This window comes from Mustela nigripes, chromosome 2 (assembly GCF_022355385.1).
Source record: "Mustela nigripes isolate SB6536 chromosome 2, MUSNIG.SB6536, whole genome shotgun sequence".
In the NCBI taxonomy this organism is placed as follows: domain Eukaryota; kingdom Metazoa; phylum Chordata; class Mammalia; order Carnivora; family Mustelidae; genus Mustela; species Mustela nigripes.
Genome location: NC_081558.1, coordinates 8,404,797 through 8,427,108, shown reverse-complemented (window position 1 = coordinate 8,427,108; position 22,312 = coordinate 8,404,797). Strand labels below are relative to the sequence as shown.

General features: G+C 58.9%; 2 protein-coding genes across 5 annotated transcripts; one reads left to right on the top strand and one right to left on the bottom strand.

The window, feature by feature from the left end:
• Positions 1 to 1,550: 1,550 nt before the first annotated feature.
• PRKCSH (protein kinase C substrate 80K-H) lies at positions 1,551 to 12,594 on the bottom strand. Of its 4 annotated transcripts, none has more exons than XM_059389074.1 (18): positions 12,510 to 12,594; positions 11,969 to 12,121; positions 11,660 to 11,776; positions 10,984 to 11,079; positions 10,828 to 10,885; positions 9,831 to 9,948; positions 8,256 to 8,385; positions 5,645 to 5,729; positions 4,977 to 5,055; positions 4,252 to 4,338; positions 3,775 to 3,966; positions 3,604 to 3,703; positions 3,068 to 3,137; positions 2,705 to 2,794; positions 2,435 to 2,509; positions 2,241 to 2,340; positions 1,995 to 2,159; positions 1,551 to 1,881 (listed from the first exon to the last, which is right to left on the bottom strand). In XM_059389074.1, exons 2-17 carry the CDS (start codon positions 12,042 to 12,044, stop codon positions 2,013 to 2,015), a joined length of 1,620 nt encoding a protein of 539 aa, XP_059245057.1. In that variant the 5' UTR covers positions 12,045 to 12,121; positions 12,510 to 12,594; the 3' UTR covers positions 1,551 to 1,881; positions 1,995 to 2,012. The 4 variants fall into 4 exon arrangements, with proteins under 4 accessions (XP_059245057.1, XP_059245059.1, XP_059245058.1 ...); XM_059389076.1 differs by having other exon boundaries at positions 3,796 to 3,966; XM_059389075.1 differs by having other exon boundaries at positions 3,775 to 3,963.
• Positions 12,595 to 13,307: 713 nt separating this feature from the next.
• On the top strand, positions 13,308 to 21,932 carry ODAD3 (outer dynein arm docking complex subunit 3). Its single transcript, XM_059389073.1, has 13 exons — positions 13,308 to 13,707; positions 14,921 to 15,042; positions 15,164 to 15,241; positions 17,203 to 17,373; positions 17,458 to 17,559; positions 17,655 to 17,780; positions 17,973 to 18,095; positions 18,630 to 18,782; positions 19,713 to 19,873; positions 19,960 to 20,116; positions 20,743 to 20,898; positions 21,310 to 21,394; positions 21,576 to 21,932. The coding sequence occupies exons 1-13, from the start codon at positions 13,467 to 13,469 to the stop codon at positions 21,692 to 21,694; spliced, it is 1,794 nt and encodes a 597-aa protein (XP_059245056.1). The 5' UTR covers positions 13,308 to 13,466; the 3' UTR covers positions 21,695 to 21,932.
• Positions 21,933 to 22,312: the final 380 nt, after the last annotated feature.

Sequence of the window (22,312 nt, the reverse complement as noted above, 5' to 3'; positions counted from 1 at the left end):
GCACCAGTTAACTTTCTTGTACTTTTTTGCCGAATTTAGCTTCTTGTAGTTTTAACTTATTGCTCTGTTAACTATTTATTCTCCTCGTTGCCCTGTAAGGACGTTTGTGTATATTTCTGTTCCTTCATCCAGTTTGCAAGTTTAAAGGAACCACGATGTTCTCTTTGTTTCTTTAAGTTTTGCTGAGACGTGGTTATGCCTAATTTATTTATAAAAGGGGAAGTGGAATCATTAAAGTAATAATAATTATTAATAACAGTAATGGTAGCTGAGCGGCGCCCAGGGGGGCGCGTGCTCTGTGGGGCGATCCCCGCGGCCAGCGATGTCCGGGGTCTTAATGGGATTATTTTTGCTCGTCTTGAGAATTTTTTCAGTCCTATTTAGCTGGTGAAAACCCTAGCTTGTTCTTGATACACGAACCTATTTATTCTTGTGGTTTTTAAGTCCTTCCCGACCTCCCAGCTCCCCTCCAGCAGGGCACGCACCCCCCAGCGGGTCCACCCCCTCCCTCTGCTGTTTTTTGGGGCTCTCTCCCCTCCGCCCTCCGAGCGCAGGGACACGTGTGCACACGTGGGCAGCGTGCAGGAGGCGTCTGTGAGCAATAAGGGCTGGGTTTGTCCCCTTCCCGGGGGCAGCCGGGCTCTGCAGAGGGGGCACCTCCCCACACCCCTCCCCACACACTGAGGCCTAGGCCCCTGACACCCCTGGGTCTGGGAGGGGACTTCTTTTTCTAAAACACAGAACTCAGCCCAGCAAGGCCCCCTCTCCAGAGGCCAGCCCCTCACCCCAGGGGCTGGGGTAGGGGGGGGCCGGGGGTCTTCCACATCCCTGGGGGTCAGGGGCAGGGCCCGTGGGATGGGGGCTCAGCCCCTCCAGCCCCTCCCTTCATCTTGTTATTTATTCAGAAGGTTTCAAATCACGACAGAGTCCATGTTGGAGGTGATAAAGAACTGTAAAAAAAAAAAAAAAGAAAAAAGAAAGAAAAAAAGAAAAAAAAGAAAGAAAAAGAAAAAAAAAATCACAAAAACCCAAAACCCAACAAGAACACTTTGCGTTGCGTTTAGACTATTTATTACCGGGATTACAGGCCTGGCCGCGGTAACAGACTTTTACATGGAATTGTTTAATTATTTGTACTTTTCATGCCAGAAAATAAAAGTTCAGAATCTTACCGCCTCGGCTGTGTGTGTGCTGGCGGGTGGGGAGCACTGCATCTCTCCTCGGCTGGGGCTGTGCGGTCGCCACACTAGCCACCTAGGCTGCTGGGCCCGGCTGTCACATGGAGCCCCGGGGCTCCCCGAGGACACACCTGGGACTCGGGGTGGGTGGGAAATGGGTGCAGGCAAGAACCCAGAGGTCAGTGGCCTGGGATCCGTCTGCCCTGTGGTGCTGGGCTTTGCTCCATGGCGCAGGGAGCAGCTCAGCTGTCATCAGGCTCTGGTGAGAGCCCAGCTGTGGCACCAGCCCCGGAGTCACTTCTCCCCGGTTCCTCCCTCCTCCCATCCCTGGCCCCTTTACACCTGAGCAAAGAAAGGCAGACATAGGCCGGCTGGGTAGGGGGATCATGTTTATTGTTTTGAGGTCACAGGTCCAGTCACTCATCCCCACCAGGAAGGGAGGCAGACACCCTGGGCAGGGGTGGGCTTGGAGTGCCCAGAGTGGGCGAACTGCTTTATTCCACCTTTGGAGGCCGCTGGGGCCTGGGAGCATGGCTGGGCCCCGCCTGCCCCCCCCCCCCCAGCAGGGCAGAGAGCAGGGCCCGGAGCTCCACTCGGTTCCGACCCCCGCTGGGTAGGTGAGGGGACCGGAGCGGGGGCCTTGGTCCACAGACAGCGGGGTGGGTGGGTGACACCGCTGGGGGTATTTCCGTGCCTTGAGGTTCTGGGGCCAGAGAAAGACCATGTGAGAGAGATGGAGACGGAGGCGGGGAGAGAAGTTTTGCTCAGAAACCGGCGCAACCCCAGGCGGTGGCGGCACCACAGCTTCCTGCCCACCTCAGCGCCTGGGGGCGGCTAGAGCTCGTCGTGGTCGCCATCGGCAGGTGGGTCGGGCGGCGGCTCCGCGCAGGCCGCCGGCGTCATCAGCTCCATGAGGTACTCGCAGCGGCTGGGCTCCGTGGTGCTGGTCACCACGGTCTCCTTTCCACACAGCAGGCGCACCTGGGATGGGCAGGTAAGGGCTCAGGTGGGCCTGGCCCCCCAACACCCGCCCCCCACAACCCCCAGGCCCCCGGCACTCACGGTGGTGGAGCGGTTGGGGCCCTGCCAGCAGCCCGTTCCCTGCTCGTACTTCATGGCGCTGAACTTGTCGTGGTCAGGGCCAGCCCACGAGCCCCAGGTGCTGTGGGAGAGCGGGGGTGGTGAGGGGCGGGGGGCGCTGGCCAGAGCAGGGATGCTGGGGGAGGGGATCCATTCGATGCCCTCACCCCACTCACCCGAGGCTGGTGGGGGAGCCGCCGAGCTTGGGTTTCTGAGAGACGAGCTTGAAGGGACAGAGCCGGTAGACATACCTGTCACAGGACAGGGATGGTGGGCGGGGACACAGGACCCTAACCTCCTCCATGCGCCCACACCCAGGGCACAGGGGCACCTCAAACTCCGCCCACCGCCCTTGAGCCCACCCCTCCTCTCCCTTCCTCGCTCAGGCTGGCGCAGGGCCCCGATGTCCACTCTCCACCCGCCCCGCTGGCCAGTTGGGGGCGCACTCGTTGGTGGTGAGCTCGTAGCACTGGCTGTACAGGTAGGCAAACTCTCCGTTGGGGCCGAAGTCGAAGGAAATCTCCTGCTCCAAGTTCCTGGAAGGGGAGGCCAAGCCACTAAGGGGCAGCGTCATTCAGGACAACACAGGGAGGCCCACTGTGTTGTCCCACTCCAGCAGTGGAGGGCCACTCGGGGGCTGGGCTCAGGCTCCCCACCGTCTGGGGACCCTCCCCAGGGGAGCCACCCCTGTCTTAGCACACGTAGCCGGGGCAACTCCCCATTACCACCTCCTCTGGGGAGCTCAGCAGGGGGAGGCTGCCTGGCAGGTGGAGACATGGCCTTGCCCGGGCCAGCCCCTACCCACTTACCTGATGGACTCCTCCATGTCCCTCAAGGACCGCTCAGCCTCCTCAAACTTGCTGCGGGCCTCCTGGGCGGCTGGAGGGGGTGGGCAGTGTGGGAAGAGGACTGAGGGGCCCCAACCGCCCCCATCCCGGAAGAAGAGGGGGGGGTGCTTCGGACACACTTGCATCCCCAGCTCCCAGGCCTGCTAGGCCACCCACCCCACCGCCCAGGCCTCCACAGCCTCAGGGCAGACCCCGCCCCGTAGCACAGGCTCTCCACTCCTGCGGAAGGAGGGCCAGGACTCCTGGGACCTCGCTGGCTCCCAGCCCTCCTGCTGGGGAGGCACAAACAAGCAGCAGCCGGAGGAGGTGGGGGGGCCCCTGGGGCCCATCGGGGCAAGGATGGCTTCTCCAGGCCCCAGATGCCCCTCCCTAGGCTTGCTCAGGGCCAGTGCAAGCCCATCTTGGGAAGCCAGTGAGGCCCACAGTCCCCGCAGGTGCGGATCACCGGAAGCATGAAATCGGGCCCGGGTCCCCTCCCTCCCCCGCCTGGCCCTCACCATCAATGAAGGCCTGAGTCTGCTCATCGTAGGGGGGCATTTTGTCCTCTTCCGTGGGGCTGGCAGCAGGCTGCGGGGGAGCCAGTGGGGGTGGGGCCTCCTGGGGGAGGGGCAGAGTCAGCCGGCAACCCAGCCCCCACCCCGTCACCCCCTTCTCCCCCAAACACACACCTGGGGCTGCTCCCCCTGCACCTGGGAATCTTCCTCCTCCTCTTCCTCCTCCTCCTCCTCTTCCGTCTCCTCTTCGTCCTCATCCTCCTCTTCCTCTTCCACGGGCGGCGAGGGCACTGGGGGCTGCTCCTCCTTGGGCTCTGTCAGGTCAGGCTCAGAAGGTGCAGGCGGGGGGCTGGTGGGGAGCACCTGCTGGGTGTGCGGGTAATGGGTGCTACGGGCTCAGTGGTCTGCCCGCCTCTCGGCTCAAGTCCAAGCTCACACCATCACCCCATGGGCAGCCTCCGTGTCTCCGCCCCTTCCTAGGGGCCTGGAGGCGAGGGAGAGACAGCTGATGGGGGGGCCCTCCACGGAGGGAGCCTGGATGACCCAGCTGGCCAGGGTGGCCCTGTGCCAGAAGCAGAGGCAGTTCCTTTGTGAGGCATTTGGGGGGGGGCCCGGAGGGGGTACTGCATCTCCTCCCCTACCCCCACTGACCTCAGACCTGTACTTGTCCCTGATGGCAGCCCAGACGCGGTCATAGAAGGCAGAAGCGTCAGTTTGCAGGTCTCCACCCAGCAGGGCCTGTGTGCGTGGTGGGGGCAGCGTCAGGGGCCTCCACGTGTGCCCCTGTGCCCCAGGCACTCTCGAGTGGGGGCCTCAGGCTACGGTGCCAGGCACCGCTGTGCTCTGACCACCCAGGGCTAGGCCTGGGCACTGAGGCCGAGCAGCCCGAAGGGGGCAGCACAGGCCCATGGGAGAGAGGGCGGCCCCAGAGGAGAGGAACATGTGGGGTGGGGGGGAAAGAAACAGAAACAGAAAGGGAGAGGGAGCTCCAGAGCACCAGCAGCAGAGGTCACTGGGCCCCCGGGAAGAGGCAGAGGCCAGGGAGGGACAGGGAAGGAGCCACCAGCAGGGATCCAGCCCCAGTCAGGACAGCCAGCCAAGGCCTGCACGGGAGGAGGGCAGAGTGGGGGCACGTGGGGCCAGGTGGGTGGGGAATCTGGCGTGTTCCTAACCGGTCCCAAAGGGCAGGGAGTAGAGCTGGGCTTCCAGCCTCCTGCCCCCCACCCCAGGCAAGGCCAAGCAGCACTGGCCATGCCAGGCACCCCGGCAGCCCTGGGAGCAGCCCCAGGCCAGCCTGGCCCCCCACCCCCCTGGCCCTGAGGTCACCCCGGGGCGAGACCTCTACAAGTCCCAGGGCAGGGAGAAGGATGGGGTACCTGAGCCTCCCCTTCTGAGAGCGTCCCGTCACCGTCGGTGTCCAGCTCCGGGTGGGTCTGCAGCTCGGTGACCGAGACCCTGCAGGCGTGCACGGAGAGGCCGGCAGAGCGGTGAGGCCCACCGGCTCCAGGCACTGCTACCTGCTTCCCCTCTTGTCAGGGCCCTTCCCCTAGAACTTATTTTAGGACCTCAAAGTTGGGGGGGTGGGGGCAGAAGTTGGGAGGTGGTGAGCTCTGGGGTTGGGGTCGGAGGGGGGCCCAGCCCCGTCTCCTGCCCTGGCCTGAGAACTCTGCAGCCTTCAAGGGGCTCAAAGGAGAGACTCCCTGTTCCCGACAGCCCCCCTTCACTCAGCTGTTAGCCTGGGTCACCCAGCAAGTTCAGGGGCACAGTGGGATTAGAAGGGGTCTGGCTTTTGTCAAAGTGACCCAGGCCACAGAACGTGCTTGGGAAAAGTAATAGGACCCCCCAGCTACCTGACCTGGCTCCTTGGGTGGGGTGGGGAGGGTCCTTCATCTACCCTCAGCGTTTTTCTGCATCTGCTTTATACTTGAGTAACAAGGGCGGAGTCAGCTATGGTTTGGAACTCACTAGGGGCCGGGGGGGGGGGGGGCTCAGGTGCAGGAGATGGGGAGGGACCCCAGGCCCAGGGCAGGAGAAACAGACTCACGCCCCATCCAGATCGTCATCGAGCTCCTGGAAGGCGCTGGCCGCCAGCTCCCGTTCCCGCTGCGCCCTGGAGGCAGCCTGCTGCTCTGTGGAGGGGCCAGCTCTGTCACCCACGGCCCCAAGGCCTGCCCCGCCCCAACACGCCACGTGTCCCACTGTACGCCTGGCCTCGCACTGGTGCTGAGTCAGGCCAAGGAAGAGGCAAGAAGTGCCAATAGCGGGGAGACTCCGAAGTGGGGAGTTGGGGAGGATTTGCAGACATGGGGGGGTGGGGCTTGAAGGCACCCTGGGACCTTGGGTTTGAATAAGCAGGGGCTAGACTGTGCAAGCCTGGGAGGGCGATCACGCATCGGCCATGTCTGGGAGCCCCCAGGAGCAGCAGCCCGTGCGCCCCAGGCCTGCTCTCGAACACTGAAGGTCAAGACAGAGACTGGGGCGGGGTGTGGCCAAGACAGGAAGGCTTCCTGGGGGGTCCCAGGAGTGTCCCAGGAATGCAAGGGAACTGGGCTGTAGCCAGTTGCCACAGGGCCACAGATGGACCTCCACCTGGGTGGATGGTGCCCCCTCTGCTGGCCTGACCCCCACCAGATGAGCTGGACAGGAAAGCGGCCACCATGCCGCTCCAGGGATGGAGCCCACTCCGGGCCTCTGCTCAGCCGTCTACAACGGGCCCAGCGGGGTTCCCTTGGCCCCCCTGTGCCTCATCCCCAGAGGGCCCGCCACGCCCCAGCAGACCAGGCTGGCAACTGTCCCTCTCCCAGACGAGGGTGTGAGGCTGGCTGGCTGAAGGGACCTGCCCACGGTCACTTGGCTGGCGAAGGGCAGGGCCAGGTGCAGAGACACAGGATGGGTTAGGAAGTCAGCTTCCACTGGGATGAACAGAGAGAGGAGACTCCCCGACTTCCCAGCGCTGGGCAGGAGGCAGAGGCTGGGGACAGCTGTCTGAGTGGCGGGGCCTGAGTGTGCTTCTCAGCAGAGGGGAGGTACCTGCTGGACAGGGCCCAGGAAAGAGGGGACATAACAAAGTCCAGGGTCTCCCAAGAGCAGCGGGGCTGGGAGTCAGGGTCTGGAGGCAGAAATAGCCTCTGCTGAGGGAAGAAGGGGAGGCTGCAGATGCCACTGGGGCTCTGGCCCAGAGGCCCCCCCCTGCTCACTTGCCCCTGGGCCATGGCTCCCACCACACTTGGGGTAAAAGCCCAAGTCCTCCCCACAGTCCCCAAGGCCCTGCCCTGGTCTCTCCCCACCCACCCTGATTCTCTCCCCTCCCTCCCTCCCTCCCTCCTGCCACATGGCCTCCTTGCTGTCCCTTAAAAACCAGACATGAGGCTGCCTCAGGGCCTTTGCACCTGTGCCCTCTGCCTGGCTCACTCTTCTTGGCAGGCAGGGGCTAGCTCCATCTCGTTCAGTGCTAAACTACTGGCACGTGGGGTGTGCCTGGCGCGCAGCAGGTACCCCATGAACACTGGATGAACTGCTGCATCACTGATTGTGAGGAACCAAGGAAGAGAGAGGAAAGGACAAAGAATGCAGCAGGTGCCGAGGGAGATAGAGATCAGCAGTGTGGACTCAGCGACGGGCTGCCCAGCTCCTGGTTACCAGCCCGGGGAGTAGCCACGGCCACACTTCCAAATCTCTTCCTGCAGTGCCTGGTCCTCTAACTAGTCGGAAGGGGGTTTCTGGCCCACCTCTCCCATCTGGCCTGCTTCCACAGGGTGACCCCCACTGGAGAGACTGAGGACGAGGCCCAAGGCTCACAATTTACCAGAATGGCAGCACAACCTGCCAAAATCAAGAAAATGCTGGACAGGGCGCCTGGGTGGCTCAGTGGGTTAAGCCGCTGCCTTCGGCTCAGGTCATGATCTCAGGGTACTGGGATTGAGGCCCGCATCGGGCTCTCTGCTCAGCTGGGAGCCTGCTTCCCTCTCTCTCTCTCTCTGCCTGCCTCTCCGTCTACCTGTGATTTCTGTCTGTCAAATAAATAAAATCTTTAAAAAAAAAAAAAAGAAAATGCTGGACAAAGTATAAAAAACCATTTTCAACTGACTGAAGTGACATCAATTGCCAGGGAAATAAGCCATTCAAGGAAGATTAAAGAACATAGAAGTTCCCAGCAAATCTGGAGATCTGTGCTGATGAGAATTTGTGAGGCAAGGGAGAGGAAATCAAAGCCGCTCCCCGTCCCATAAGCTGTGACCTCACCCCAGGGTTGTCCCCTCAAGGAGAGGCTGGGCCAGAAATCCCCAGCCTGTGCTCCCACCTCAGTTCACGCTGCCTGACAGGTTGGAGGGGCCTCCGGCCTTTGCTTTAAATTCAGGAGGTTCCCCAATGGCAGTGTTTCCATGTGGCTGGCAGAAAGAAGAACATCTCCTCTTGGGAAAAAAATCCCTTCTGCTAGGGGGCAGATTATTCCTACTAATGACTTTCAAATGCAATGACCGATGCACAGGTGAGGCCAACAGAGTGTGTGGGGGACCGAGGCACCATGATCGACAGTCAGCAGACACACGAGCCAACAGGTAATGAGCGGCGCTCCCGGGCCCAGGCGCTTCCCAGCCAGAGACAAGGGCCAGCCCTGGCCAGCCCTGGCCAGCCCTGGCCAGCCCGGGACATACCTTCCCACCGCTTCTGATGCTGGTCTTTGGCCTCCTTCTCTGGCTTCTCGGCCTCCTCCTTCACCAGGCGCAGCATCTCCACCTGGTCCTCCAGGGACTTCTTTCCAGCCTGTAGCTCAGCGAGCTTTTCCTGGGTAGGCGAAAGGCAAGATGCCATGTCTCCTGTTCTGCCTTCTTCCCGAGTGCTACCTCCCTGCCTCCACTCCACAGGGCGGCCACCGGTGACCTTCCCGAAGGTTCCCTTCCTGTGGTTCCCCCGAGCTCCCTGCAGAGAACCCTGAACACCTTGAGGCAGCCCCTGAGGGCCTGCCAAACGAGGCCCACCGCTCCAGCCGCAACTGCCCCAATGCTTTCTTACCCCACAGGGTCCAACTCCCCTGACAGCATTTAGATCCCCCACAGGCCCCCTGCCTCCCGTTCTTCACACATGCTTTCCCTCTGCCTAGAACACTCTGCATGGCTGACTCTGAATTATCCTACAGATTTCAGTTTAGATAGAGGCCTTCTCCTCCAGAAGCCGTCCCTGTTTCCTGCCTCCACAACAGGCGGGAGGAGGAGGGAGACCAGGCACAAGTCTCCTCTAGGCCTCACAGCCCCAACCCAAATGTCCCCTTTTCCAGTGGTTCTGAGTGTCACTTTGGTATCTGTCCCTCTCAGGGCACAGTGGGCCCCTGAGGCAGCTCCAGGTCTCTTTCCAGTCTCTGCCCACTACACCGCAGCACATCCAGGGCCTCTGTGGATATTTCGAGAAGGAACGAGTGTGCTGTGGGGCCCCAAGCTGAAGGGTCTTAGCCTAAGCCGCGCCTTGGGATCATTTTCGTCCTAATGCCCTGCCCCACACCTCAGCCTGGGCTGTTCCCAGGATCCTCCTACCGCCCCCCTGAGGACAAAAGTCACTCAAAGCCAACCTCATTGCATGGCTTCCCCACTATCCTCTGAACCCAGAGAGGACATCGCTGCTTTCCCCCCAACCCCCAACCTCAGGAAGGGCCTGACCAGCCAGGGCATAGAGGGGAAAAAGACCCGGAACCTTCCCTGGGCAGAAAAACAGAGCTGAAGTCCTTCTGCGAAGAGCCTGGCAGAAGTCCAAGGACAGGGCTGAGGACTCTGACCCATCCAGCAGCCCAGGGGGTGGCCTGGGCACATGATTTCTTCCAGCCCTTGCAGCACTTGCCCTATAGAACTACCCAGGCTGCTGCGACAACGTCTTGAGTCCTCCTCTCGAACAGGGAGGTCGCATGGTTACTGGCCTCATCCTCCAGATGAGGGCACCACAGAACTAGGATGCAGCTAGGCGCCCCTCCTATTCTGAGATGCAGGAGGAGAGCTCCTCTGAGCCCACTTCAGCCCCTCAAGGTTCTGCACAACACCCATGCTGACCACCACCTGGTAATGGCTTAACTAACGACTGAACAGCCAGCAGACAAATGGGTAAACCAAGGCACACACAGACGGTAACTGGCCCTGGGACTCCATTAGTCAGGGGTGGGTGCCAATCCCACCCAGCCTCACCAGCCCCAGACTCTAGGCCTCAGGGCCCAGAATGTTCTGGGCTGTCCCCACAGGATCTCTCACCTGCTTCTCTTCCCGAGCCTTCTTCCAGTCCTCAATAAGGATCTTCTTCAGGCGGAACCCCTCTCTCGTGACCTCTGCCATCTGCTGCAGTGTCTCTCTCTCCTTCCGGCCCTTCTCTCTGGGGTGGAGGGAACCCACGAGCACCCCCAGGGAGGCCCTTAGGGCTCACCAGCTTGGCCTCTTCCAAAAGGGCTCAACCCACCTGCAGCCCGCCCCACGGGGGAAAACATAAAGAGCAAACCCTCCTTCCCCCTCTTCCCCAGGCTCAGAGCTCTTCATCCCTGTCCCCGAGCGGAGGGATAGCGGTCAGAGTTTGCTCACTGTAAGGACCTGGGAGAGGGGCTAGGGAACACTCAGGGGTGGGGACAGAGGTTGGCCCCCAAAAGAGAAAGAAAAGCACAGAAATCAGACTCCTGGAGGAGAAGGCCATCTGATGGGTAACTGGGTTGCCCCTGACCCACCCTGCACCTAAAAGATCTTCCATAAGGCAAATTTACGAAAGTATTGGGATTTTCAGCTTCTCTGAAAAACGAATCTAGCTTGGCTGCCTGCCTTCAACCGACCAAAGTCAAGGGGCAAGTGTTTCCTTTAGATGCCACAATGCCCACCACTCTCTACTGCCTCACACTCAGCCACACTCAGGGCATTTCAGTTTTCAGGGTCTGCCACGAGAGCGGAGTGATTCAGAGATGGGAATCTCAAGTCAGACCGGCCTGGGTTCAAGTCCCGGCTCTGATCTGACCTAGATGTGGGAACCTTGGGGAAGTCACTTTTTATCCTGAGCTTGACTTTTCTCATCTGCTGAACTGGGAAACAACTGTGCCCACTTCTGGGCCGGGGATGAAGTGGTGACGTGGGGTTCATTGACAAGGCCATGGCAGAGTGAGCACTTGATGGACCAAAGCAGAAAAGAGAGGGGCTTGGTTCACTGGATGGGGTGAGGCTAGAACCCTGGGGAGGGGGGGGCGGGGGAGGGCAGCAGCTGCCAGCCACATACTTGCAGGTGTTCTCACAGACGATCCCGCTGTTGTATTCATCGGTCCCGTCACAGCAGTCTGAGAGCAGAAGCAGGCATGGGGTCAGACCCGGCCGTGGCTCCTCCCTACTCCCCCGCCACCACCAATTTCCCCAACCCTGGTGTGATCTCACTCACCACAAACTCCATCATTGACCCATCGGGAGGAGATGTACAGGGCTTTGTAGCCAGTGTTGCTGCAGTGGAAGCTGCCGTTAGGACAGGCGGCTGTACCTGTGGGAGGAAGGTCGTTTTCCAGGTGACCTCAGGGCTAACTCATCACATCCATCCACAGACAGATCTCCCGGACACACGTGCACACACACGGCACGTGAGGACCACCGATGCACAGAAAGGGAAGGAAGGGCCTCGGGGACTGAAATCAAACTCTCCCATGTTCTCCTCTGCCTCTCACCAAGGCCATCAGAACGAGGCCCAGCCCACTGCTCTATCCCTTGCCTCCACTTCTGTCTTTGTCTGCCCTTCAGTCCCACCTTCTCTCCCGTCTCTAGGTATCTGCAACTGCTGGCACCTCCACTTTCAGCACACTTCAGGGTTCAGTGGAGACTTCCCGACCCCCCAGGCGGGGCAAGGGGTGGGAATGGAGGGGCTCTCTGGGCTCCCCCAGCAGCTATGACCCTCCTCACCAAACCACTCATTTCTATGCCTGCTTTCCCCCACTCAGCAGGGAGCCATGGGAAGGCAGGACGGGGTCTGTCTGTCTTGGTCACTACCGCACCGCATGGGGGCTGGCATATCCCAGACACTCAGAAAACCTCGAATGAATGAATGAATGAACAGAGAAAAGACTCACCTGGCTCATCTGAGCCATCCTTGCAGTCACAGTAATCATCATTGACCTGATCAAAAGGGATGGTGGCAGAGCCGTCCAGGCAAGTGAAAGGCTTGGACTCGTCATAGAAGTGATGGTCTGGGATGGAGGAGGTACGGGGCTCATCAGCCCAAGGCACGAAGAGGCCCTCTCAGCCGCTGAGTATTGCCACCTTCCCTACCCAGAGGCCAGGAAACTGAGGCAGAAGGCTCAAAGTGTCTATCCCAGGGGCCAAGTCGGCCCCTCCCACACCCTACCCCCACCTCCAGCCACCTCCAGTGGCGGACTCACTGGTGAGGGAGACGCCCCGGGGCCTCTTGACCTCCACGGCCCAGCACAGGGGCAGCAGCAACAGGAACAGTAACATCTCGCAGAAGCTCGCGGGCCGGAAAGAGGTTCTGGGGGGAGGAAGCCGGCCGCGGGGAGATGTGCTGTGCACCCACGCTGCGGCAAGAAAGGGACCGCCGGTCAGTGGGAGAGGGCTACTTCCAGCGGAAGGAAGGCACCTCTTCCTCCGGCCAGCTGGAATCCTCCATCGCTTCCGGGCAATGGGGGCTCACTCTGCTTCCAATATAGGCGGGGTGGGGGGCTCTCCCCAGTCTTGCCCAGAGGGAGTCTCATTTTTTTCTTATCAAGGGGGAAGGCTCAAAACCTCCGCTCCCTGCCCGGGGAGGGGCGCGGATGAGTAGGGTTGGTGAGCTATCCAATTCCCGCCAATTGGCCAAAGGGTTTAACAGTCTCCCACTCTACCGACGAACACCCTCGAGCTACCCCCAATAAGAAATTGGGGTGACCCCCACCACCCCACCCCGCGCGTTAATTCACCACCTACACGAGGCCGGGGCAAAGGTCAATATCCACCGCGCCCCCCAGCCCAGCAGCCAACCGTTCCTCCAGAAAAAAGAAAGCGGAAATATGTGGGACGCGTCACTTCCGGCGTCACGCCGCTCGTGCGGAGCGGCGACCCAAGGGTGCCATGTTGAGAGTGGCAAATGGGGGAGGGGTGGGCTGGAACCCAGACGGCCATCTTGGATAGGACTGTGAAGCCCTAGAGAGGATCGTTCTGATGGTTCGCGCTTAATGGCGGCGTTCCGTTCCTCCATCTTGGGAGTGGCAGGTTCTGCAGCCAGAAAAGAAGGTTCCTGAAAAATGCCCTGGAAACCCAGCGGAGTGGTGTTGCGGGAGTGGGGGGGATGCTTTAAAAAAAAAAAAGTAGGGGGTGCCTGGCTCAGTCCGGGAGCGGGACTGTTGATCTTGAGGATGTGGGTTCCAGCCTCATATTAGGTGTAGAGATTACTCAAAAATAAAAAAAAAATTCTTTTTTAAAGTAGGGGTTGCCTGGCTGGTTCCGACATAGACCGTGTGACTCTTGATCTCAGGGTTGCAGGTTCCAGCCCCACCTTGGGTGTAGCGATTACTCAAAAATAAAACGCAAAAAAAAAAAAAGAAAAGAAAAGAAAAGAAAAGAAAAAGATGAGCAGGTGACCCCATAGTACTCCCCTCCTAATATCCAGCGGAGAGGCTTGGCCAGCCCGCAACTGGGCCGCCCCTCTGCACAGCGTTAGCCAATGAAAGCGGTGGTGTGGAACGCGGACGGTTTCCATGGGAGCGCTGGAAGGAGGGGGCGGGGCAGAAGTTACCCAGCAACGGGGAAATGCTGAGAGGCCCCGCCAAGCGGTCGGAAAGTGCATTCTCCCAGAGCCCGGGGAACCCGTGCTGACGGATCCAGGACCGGGGCAATTGCTATTTGCCACCCTAATCCCCAGGGACCCTAGGCCCCAACCCAGTCATGACGTCTCCCCTGTGCTGGGCGGCCTCCACCAACATCCCGCCTTCTCAGGACCAGGTTTCGACCTCCCGCAAGGTCCAGGGCAGTCAGACTAAGGCCCAGCACAGTCACTCCCAATTAAAGGGTGTGCCCCAGGCCTGGCTTCCACTCCATTCCAAGGCGGGACCCCTCCAAGTCCTTCGGGGCAAGTCTGCTGTGCACACGCAGGTGGCAGAGTTACAAAGGAAGATACAACTGTTAGGTAAGACAGCTCGAAAGGGCACAAAGAATCAGGAGTCAACAGTGCCCGCCCAGCCCTGCGACCAGGCACTGTGTGACAAGGGCCTTCCACCGGTCTTCATCCGGGTGGCAAAAACGGGAGGCAAAAACTCATACTTGTTCATGGTTTTCCTCATCTCTCTTATGGAATCTTTCCTACGCTCAGAACCAACTAGACTGTGTTTCATACTTTCGTGTAATTTCAACTCTTCTACCACGCATTGGCCCCGGGCGGGGTTGGGGGGGTGGTAAAGAACACAGATTCTAAAGCCAGATTTCCTGGGTTCAAATCTTGGCTCTGCTCTGCAAAGACTGATCTTAGGGGACGATGAGTAGCCTAAGTGCTGTCAATTTCTCTATTCCTAAAATGGGGATAGTAAGGGGAGCCTGGGTGCCTCAGTGGGTTAAAGCCTCTGCCTTCAGCTCAGGTCATGATCCCAGGGTCCTGGGATGGAGGCCCACATTGGGCTCTGCTTAGCAGGGAGCCTGCTTCCACCTCTCTCTCTCTGCCTACTTGTGATCTCTGTCTGTCAAATAAATAAATACACTCTTTTTTTAAAAAATGGGGATAGTAAGAATACAACCCCATAAGGGGTTGAAATGTACAAAGTGCCGAGAACAGTGACTGGCACATAGTAAAACACTATAAAGTGTAAACCGATGTTTCTCAATGGAAGAGGGCTATTTTGCTCCACAGTGGGCACTTGGCAATGCCTGGACACATTTTTGGCGGTCACATTGTTAGGGGCTGGTCATCCAGTGGCCAGAGGCCAGGGACTCTGCTCCACATCTGACAATTCATGGGACAGCTCAAAACAAATAATTATCCACCTCAAATATCAGTTGTGCCAAGGTTGGAAAATTCTGATGTGAACCATTATGGTAACTATTATTATTAGTAGGTAATCTTGCACAGTAGTTGAAAGTACAGGCTCGGGAATCAGACATCTTGTGATCTTGAACAATCTAATAAACCTGAGCTTTGTCATCTGTAATGGGGTATGATATGGATATGTACCTGTTGACATATGGTATTTGACAGCTGGAAGGTTCTTTGTCCAGCATCGAGTATATGACAAGTGTTCCCACTGAAGTATCGTTGCGATATTAAGTCAACGATAACAAAAACAGCTTTCCTCTGGAAAGCCCCCGACCCCCTCTGACACACTTGTCTTGTATACTTCGTATGACCTCAGAGGGTGACCGGAAGGCCTTTTATGAGAGCACCCAGTGGAACATCAAGAAGAATCAGGAGACCATCAACCAGCTCCAGGAGGAGACCAGGGTCCTGCAAGTTCAGCTGGCGGACCTGCTGCAGGTGAGGATGCTGAAATGGTCGAAGGGTCTTGAAGAGTCAGGGCAGTGTCCCCAGTGGGGCAGGGCGCTGCCTCAGGTTGGGGTGGTCTTCATGAGTAGTGACTGGGCTCCTTTCCTTGCAGGGAGATGAGAAATTGGTCCAGGCGGTGATTCGGGAGTGCAAGTCAGAGAAGCCGTATTTGAAGAACAGGACAGGACAGGTTTGCGCCATCCCAACTCCACTGACCCTCTCCCTTCTCCTTTCGTTTCCAACTTGTGTCCCCTCCCCCACTGGACTCTGACTTATCTCACCTTCTCCAATCCTTTCTCCACTGCTAATTTATTCACTCAATTAATCTTTATCACACACCGACCATGTATAGGCATGATATTCGGTATTGGGGACTATGCAGTAAAAAAACAAAACACCAGACCAACCTCCACTTCCCAAACCTTCATATCCTAGCGGGGAAAAGAGAGTGGAGGAAAACAAAACAAAACAAAAACAAGAACAAAATAAAAACACCAAGAACAAATGCAGAAATAAAGTAATTTCCAGGAGTGACCAGAAATAAACAGAAATAGATAGGGCCAGAGGTTTGCACCTTTTTTTTTTTTTTTTTTTTAAGATTTATTAACTTAGCACAAGCATGAGCAGGGGGAGTGGAACAGGCAAAGGGAGGGGGGAAGCAGACACTCCACTGAGCACGGAACCCAACACAGGGCTAAATCCCAGGACCCCAAGATCATGACCTGAGCCAAAGGTGGGCAACCAGCTGAGCCAGCCAGGTGCCCCAAGGGGTTTGCACTTTAGATTGGGTTGGGGAGGTCAGGAAAACCACCTATCTCTAAGACATTGATATCTGAGCTGAGAATGAGACAGGCAGGAAATGACTTGGGGAAAAGCAATCCAGGCAGAGGGAACAGCAAGTGCAAAGTCCCTGAAATAGAAGCAAGGGATTAGAACATTGGAGACACAGGCCTGGCCAGTGTGGCTGGATGGGAGTGCTTGAGCAGGGCTCTGTAGGAGATGAGGTCAAGAGAGTCAGGGGGCACCTGGATGGCTCAGTGTGTTAAGCCTCTGTCTATAGCTCAGGTCGTGCTCTCAGTGTCCTGGAGCTGAGCTCCATATCAAGACCTGGAGTCCACTTGTCCCTCCGCCCCTCCTGCTCAGGCTCTTTCTCTCCTCAAAGTAATAAATAAAATCTTTAATTAAAAAAAAAGAAAAGATGGGCGCCTGGGTGGCTCAGTGGGTTAAGCCGCTGCCTTCGGCTCAGGTCATGATCTCAGGGTCCTGGGATCGAGTCCCGCATCGGGCTCTCTGCTCAGCAGGAGCCTGCTTCCTCCTCTCTCTCTCTCTGCCTGCCTCTCTGCCTACTTGTGATCTCTCTCTGTAAAATAAATAAATAAAATCTTTAAAAAAAAAAAAAAAAAAGAAAAAGAAAAGAAAAAGAAGGTCAGCAGGGGCTGAACCTTCCGGCAGGCTTAAGAGTTTAGATTTTATGACGTAGAGTGTGAGGAAGCAGAGGAAAGCTGCGGGGAGGTCCTCCAGGAGAAGATGGTGTTGGCTGCACTTCGACAAAAATGGTGGAAACAGGAAGAACGGGGTAGCTCTGGGAAAACCTTGGAAATAGAACAAAGCATTGCTAACGAGCTGGCTGTAGGTGGGATGGAAGAAGTGAAGGTGAGGACATCAGGTTTGGGGGACTTGCATGCCTGGAAGGATGAAGCTGCCATGCGCTGACATGGAGGAGAAGAGTCCAGGAAGGACTTGGGGAAAGATCATGTACTCGATTTTGGACACAATGGTTTTGAGGTGTCTGGATGGCAGTGTAGATATAGGTATATGAGCCTGCAGTTCCCGGTGTGGGGAAGGGGCGCTTAAATGTGGATGTTCTCAGCTATGGTGAGTTTTCAGACCCTGAGCCTGGTTAGGTCCATGGAGGGGGTGGGTGTGAACAGAGTTGAGAAGCCTCAGAGGCTGTCTCTCCTTGGGCCCAGTAAGGGAGAAGGGCAGCCAGGGTGGCAAATTGGGGGGTGGGGAGACGATCTGCAGGAGCAGGGGGGCCGCTGGGTCTGATGCCGCTGAGCCCGGGGAGAGGAGAAACAAGATCTGGAGGAGAAGGGGAGGAAGGCTTAGGTGGGAGGGTTCATGCTGCCGCTTGGGCTCGCCTCTCTCCAGCAGGCCCTGGAGCACCTGGACCACCGGCTGAGCGAGAAGGTGAAGCAGCTGAACGCGCTGCGGCACCAGCTGGGCGTGCGGCAGAAGTGGCTGGAGGAGCTCCAGCTGCGGCACAGCCTCCGCCAGCTGGAGATGGCCGAAGCGCAAAATAGCAACACAGAGGTGGCCAAGGTGAGGCCGGTTGAGGAGGGGTGGGGATCCCGAGGAGAACTGCAGAGGGGAGGGGAACTCGGCCCAGCCTTGCTTCCCATCTAGACCATGCGGAACCTGGAAAACCGCTTGGAGAAGGCCCGGATGAAGGCGGAAGAAGCCGAACACATTACCAATGTGTACCTGCAGCTCAAGGCCTATCTCCAAGTAAGGACCAGGGCGACTTGCGGGATGGAGTGGAGGCAAGTCGGAGGGCCAGCCTGCAGAGGGACAGCGGCCACAGGCCTGTCCCCCACCCGCAGGAGGAGAGCCTTCACTTGGAAAACCGGCTGGACTTCATGGAGGCGGAGGTGGTGAGGGCAAAACGCGAGCTAGAGGAGCTGCAAGTGGTGAACCAGGAGGCGATCAACGCCCGGGACATCGCCAAGGTGCCAGCCTGGCAGGCCCTGGGGTTCCCACCCAGACGCCTTGGTCTTTTGGCCCCAGAATCTGAACCCCAGCTGTCCCCGAGCTCCTCCCGCCTACCTCCCAAGACCCTGCACCCTGGCCCAGCTGTGTCCCCCAGCCCTAAGCCTCGGTAGGTACCAGCTGGTCCTGCTGTCCCCCGGCCCTGCCTCCAGAACCAGCTGCAGTATCTGGAGGAGACCGTGTTCCGGGAGCGCAAGAAGCGGGAGCGCTACATAACCGAATGCAAGAAGCGCGCGGAGGACAGGAAGCTGCAGAACGAACGCATGGAGCGCAAGGTGGGCGTGTCCACAGGTCCCGGGGTGCAGCCCCAGCCTAGACCTGACTTCGTGGGTACCGCCACACCCCTAAGTCGATCCATACCCTAGACCTTCCCCGCTCTTAACATTTCTCCGGACTCCGCCCTCATCTCCACTGGATGCCTAGGGCTCCTCCCACTTCCCTGACCCCGCCCTCCCTCCATCCGATTGCCTTGTTTGGAGGAGCTTCCACATCGCCCCTCATTCACCGATCCTTCCCATCCATCCCCACCTGATTACACCGCGCCCCACTCCTAAATCTGGCCCCGCCTCTAGCCCGCCCCTTACTCGAGGTCCCGCCCCCGCTCCCTTGACCCGCCTCTTCGCCCTGCCTCTGAGGCTGCCCATCGCTGACCAGCCCTTTACTGCACTCCTGACCCCAGGCTGGGTTCCCTGACCAGGCCCCGAGCCTTTACCCTGTCTCCCCAGTTGGGCCCCGCCCTCTCCCGGCTCCCCTTCTCTGGCCTCTACCCCAAATCCTTCCCTGAAAGCTGACTCCCGCCCTGTGAGCAGACCCAGCGTGAACACGTGCTGCTGCAGTCCGAGGATTCGACCCAGGACAGCCTGCGCGCCAAAGAGGAGGAGCTGAGGCAGCGCTGGAGCATGTACCAGACAGAGATGCTTTTTGGCAAGGTCAAGGACGCCACCGGCGTGGCCGAAACCCACGTGAGTGCTGCCCGCTGCCCGCAACCCTCCCCGCCCTCTAGTTCTGTTCAGACTGAGCCCAGGCCCGTGAGGCCAACAAGCGCAGCCTCCTGCTTCTGCAGCCTCAAAGACACTCCTCCCTCCTCCAGCCTTTGCCCCGTTTTGCTGCTGCTCCTCCCAGCAAAACCCAGACTAGCTGTCTACCCTGGCCATCAGTCCCTTTCCTGCTTGCTCTTATGCGGGTGCTAACTTCTTGGGCATGTCAGCTCTGTGAGAACTGCGAGTTTGGTCTCTCCTGTGTCTCCAGTCCCTGTAACAGGCAGGGTCTGGGGCTCAGTAGACTGCCCGGTGCCACTCTCAGACCCTGGGCCCTGCGGTTTGCAGCGTTTTCCTTGCCATTTGCTAAGACCCTTATGTTTTCCACGGGCGGATGCTGCTCCCACTGGGCCCCAGTCCAGTTTCTCCCCTTTGCGCACTCTCCCACTGCTACTTCTCCCATAGGGTAACTAACCCCCCGAGGAGTTCTGCGGACTCAGGTATGGGGTCATGTGGGGCAGTGTGGCCTGGCACCTTCCCAGAAATTGGCCTGGTGGACAGCTAGCTCCCGAGATTGGCCTTATTTCCTCCATGGATTGGGCAAGATTCGCAGTCACAGTGTGGATGGCGGGTTGATTTTGGAAAGCAATGATGCTCATTGCTACCCTTCACCACACACCGATCTGGGCTGATTCAAATTCCTTACATAGACAAGGGCCTGGCAAAAATTATGTGTTGGGGGGCTGCACATCCTTGAGGCAGCACTGAGTCTGAATCACGGAGTCCTTAAACATCGCTGTGCAGAAGCCACCAGCTTAGGCCATCTGTCCTGCGTGCCCAGAGGAAAGGAAGAGGGGTTGTAGTCAGGCCTTCCAGGCCTCCCTCTGACCTGAGAAGGGGCCGGGTGGCCCACAGGCGGTGGTGAGGCGGTTCCTGGCACAGGGTGACACCTTCACACATTTGGAGACGCTCAAGAGCGAGAACGAGCAGTCGCTGGTGAGGCTGAAGCAAGAGAAGCAGAGGTTGCAGCGAGAGCTGGAAGACCTCAAGTACTCCGGGGAGACCACAATTGTGAGGTGAGGCCTGGGTGCCCAAGGGAGAGGCTGGGGGGCCCTCCCGGCTCGGAGGCACTCTCCAGGGGTGACCTCCCAACTGTCTGTAGTCAGCAGAAGCTGCAGGCTGAGTTGCAGGAGCGCCTCAAGGCGGAAGAGCAGCGGCGCACTGAGGCACAGGATGAGCTGGAGCGCGCCATGTGGGCGGTACAGACGATCAAGGAGGGCCTCGAACACCTGGCGGGCAAGATGAACCACATCACATTGGTAGGCCTGCGAACTCTCCCACCTCCCCTAGCCCGCCACCCCTCGCCTAGGTAGCTCAGCGCAGAACCTTCTGCAGCCCAAGACGCTGGGTTCCTGCCCCTACTCAAAGGGGACCGACCCTGGGCCGCGTCCAGGATGTCAGAAGCCCACCGAGAGGGTACACCCAGCTCCACTCCTCAGAGTCCCCACCTGCGGTTCCTGCGGGGAGACCCCCTTACTTTTCAAGAGGCTCAGGACTTCAGAGACCCTGTTTCATCTTCACGGGAAGGTCCCATTTTGCCTCCCCACGCCATACCTCAGAGACCCCCACTACAACACTTGGGCAGCCTGCGACGGGGGGCGCCCCACACTGCCCGCAGCAGAGGCCCATTTTTTCCCCCCAAAAGTCATCCCCGAAATGACTTCTGGTGAGTTATTACCCCTTTCCTCCACACAAACTCTTCGTTCACCAATTGTCGTTGGTCTCCGGAGTCCAGAGGCCCCGCCCCACAGGCGCTAGCCCCACCCCTGTTGGTCGTCCCTAGCTTTCGAAAGCCTAGCTCGAGGAGGGTAAAGCTCCGCCCCTGGCGGAACACGCCCCCGAGGTCCGCCCCCTCTGGGCTGAGTCGCCTCCGCCCCCGCCGCAGGTGGAGGGCCCTTTCGCGGGAAAGGAGCTGGATCCCCAGGCAGGTAACTATCTGCCAGACCTGCTGGGCGTCGTGGAAGAAAAGCTTCTGAAGCTGCAGGCACAGCTCGAGAGCCATGACGTGCCCGAGATGCTGCGCCACCTCGCCGACCAAGAGGTCCGAGTACAGCCAGAGCGGGGCTGAGGATGCAGGGGCAGAAAACCGGGGAGCCTGTGGGTGGGAAATGACCTTTACGGACAATCTGTGAGGTTTGAGGAGACAGGAGAACTTCCAGAGGGCCCGCGAGGCCAGTGGGCAGGGCTGGGGAGTGTGTGCACGTGCGCGGGTAAGGGGGGAATCAAGGGGCGAAAACCCTGAGATCAGGGGCGGTCAAAGGGGCGGGGTTGGGTAGCCGGGGAGCTCGAAGAACGAGTCAGTCGGCTGGGCTCGAGAAAAGCTCGAAGAGGAGTGGGCAGAGGGATCGTGTGGACTCAGGGTATATCTTAGAATGGGGTGAGGAGGGGATACAGAACGCCCCTGCCGCCTCTACCGCACCCACTCTCGCCTCCCGCTCCGTTCCTCCCCCAGTTCTACTCCACCCTAGAGGGAAAGCTGCCCTTGTACAACACCCGCATCACCCTGCCCCTTGCCAGTCTCAAGGACAAGTTCTTCGGTCAGTACGGTCAGGGAAAAGAGGCGGGGCTGGGGGCCCAAGCCGACCCAGGGAAAGCGGTGCGAGGCCTGGCGGGGGGCCAAGTTGGGGGGCGGGGCCGAGTTGGGAAGGGGTGGTAAAGACGGGGAAGGGAAATCTGAGCCAAGAATGGGAACCCGGATCCCCTCACTGCCCTGCGCAGACGAAGAGGAAAGTGAGGAGGAGGACAACGACGTGGTGAGCCGCGCGGAGCTTAAGATTCGTTCCCAGAAACTAATTGAATCCCGCAGCAAGAAACGCAATCGCTCGAAGAAGACCTAGACTCACCCTTGCGTCCACCTGGCGCTTCCGGGCCCCTGCGGAGCTCCCAACCCCTCTGGGTCCAGCCTCGGGCGCATGGGCCCCTTCAAGGGCTAAACGCAGCCGAGGCAAGGGAGCAGAACGGGCCGGTGGCGCCCGGGAGTAGAGAAGGGGGCCGGGCCACCGGATGTTCCCACAGTAAATCTACAAGGCGAGCCTGTGCTGGCCTCAGAGTCGCTCAATAAAGGTCACCAATCAACCCCCTGGGTATTTGCCTCTCCTTGACCCTGCGCTGCTGCAAAGACTGCTGCCCTTAAAATCCAGGACCCAGACTCCACCTTCTCTGACCTGGAGAGTACGGACTCCCCATCAGCTGGGGACACAGATTGAACACCCCCACTTCCAGGATAGTAAGAGCTACTCCCACACCTGGAGTGAAACAGCCCTCCGCATTTGACAGGGTACTCTTCTCCCCAGGGGAGCAGACTGGCTCCCCCACTTACTTAGCTACACACCCTAGCTCACCCACATCTGGAGACACCGCTCTCCTTCCCTGGGAGAGAGAGGGGTCCTTTCTCCTGGGCACAGATTGATACACACCTGTAGGGAGAACTGGGACCTCACCTCCTTGGGTCTGGG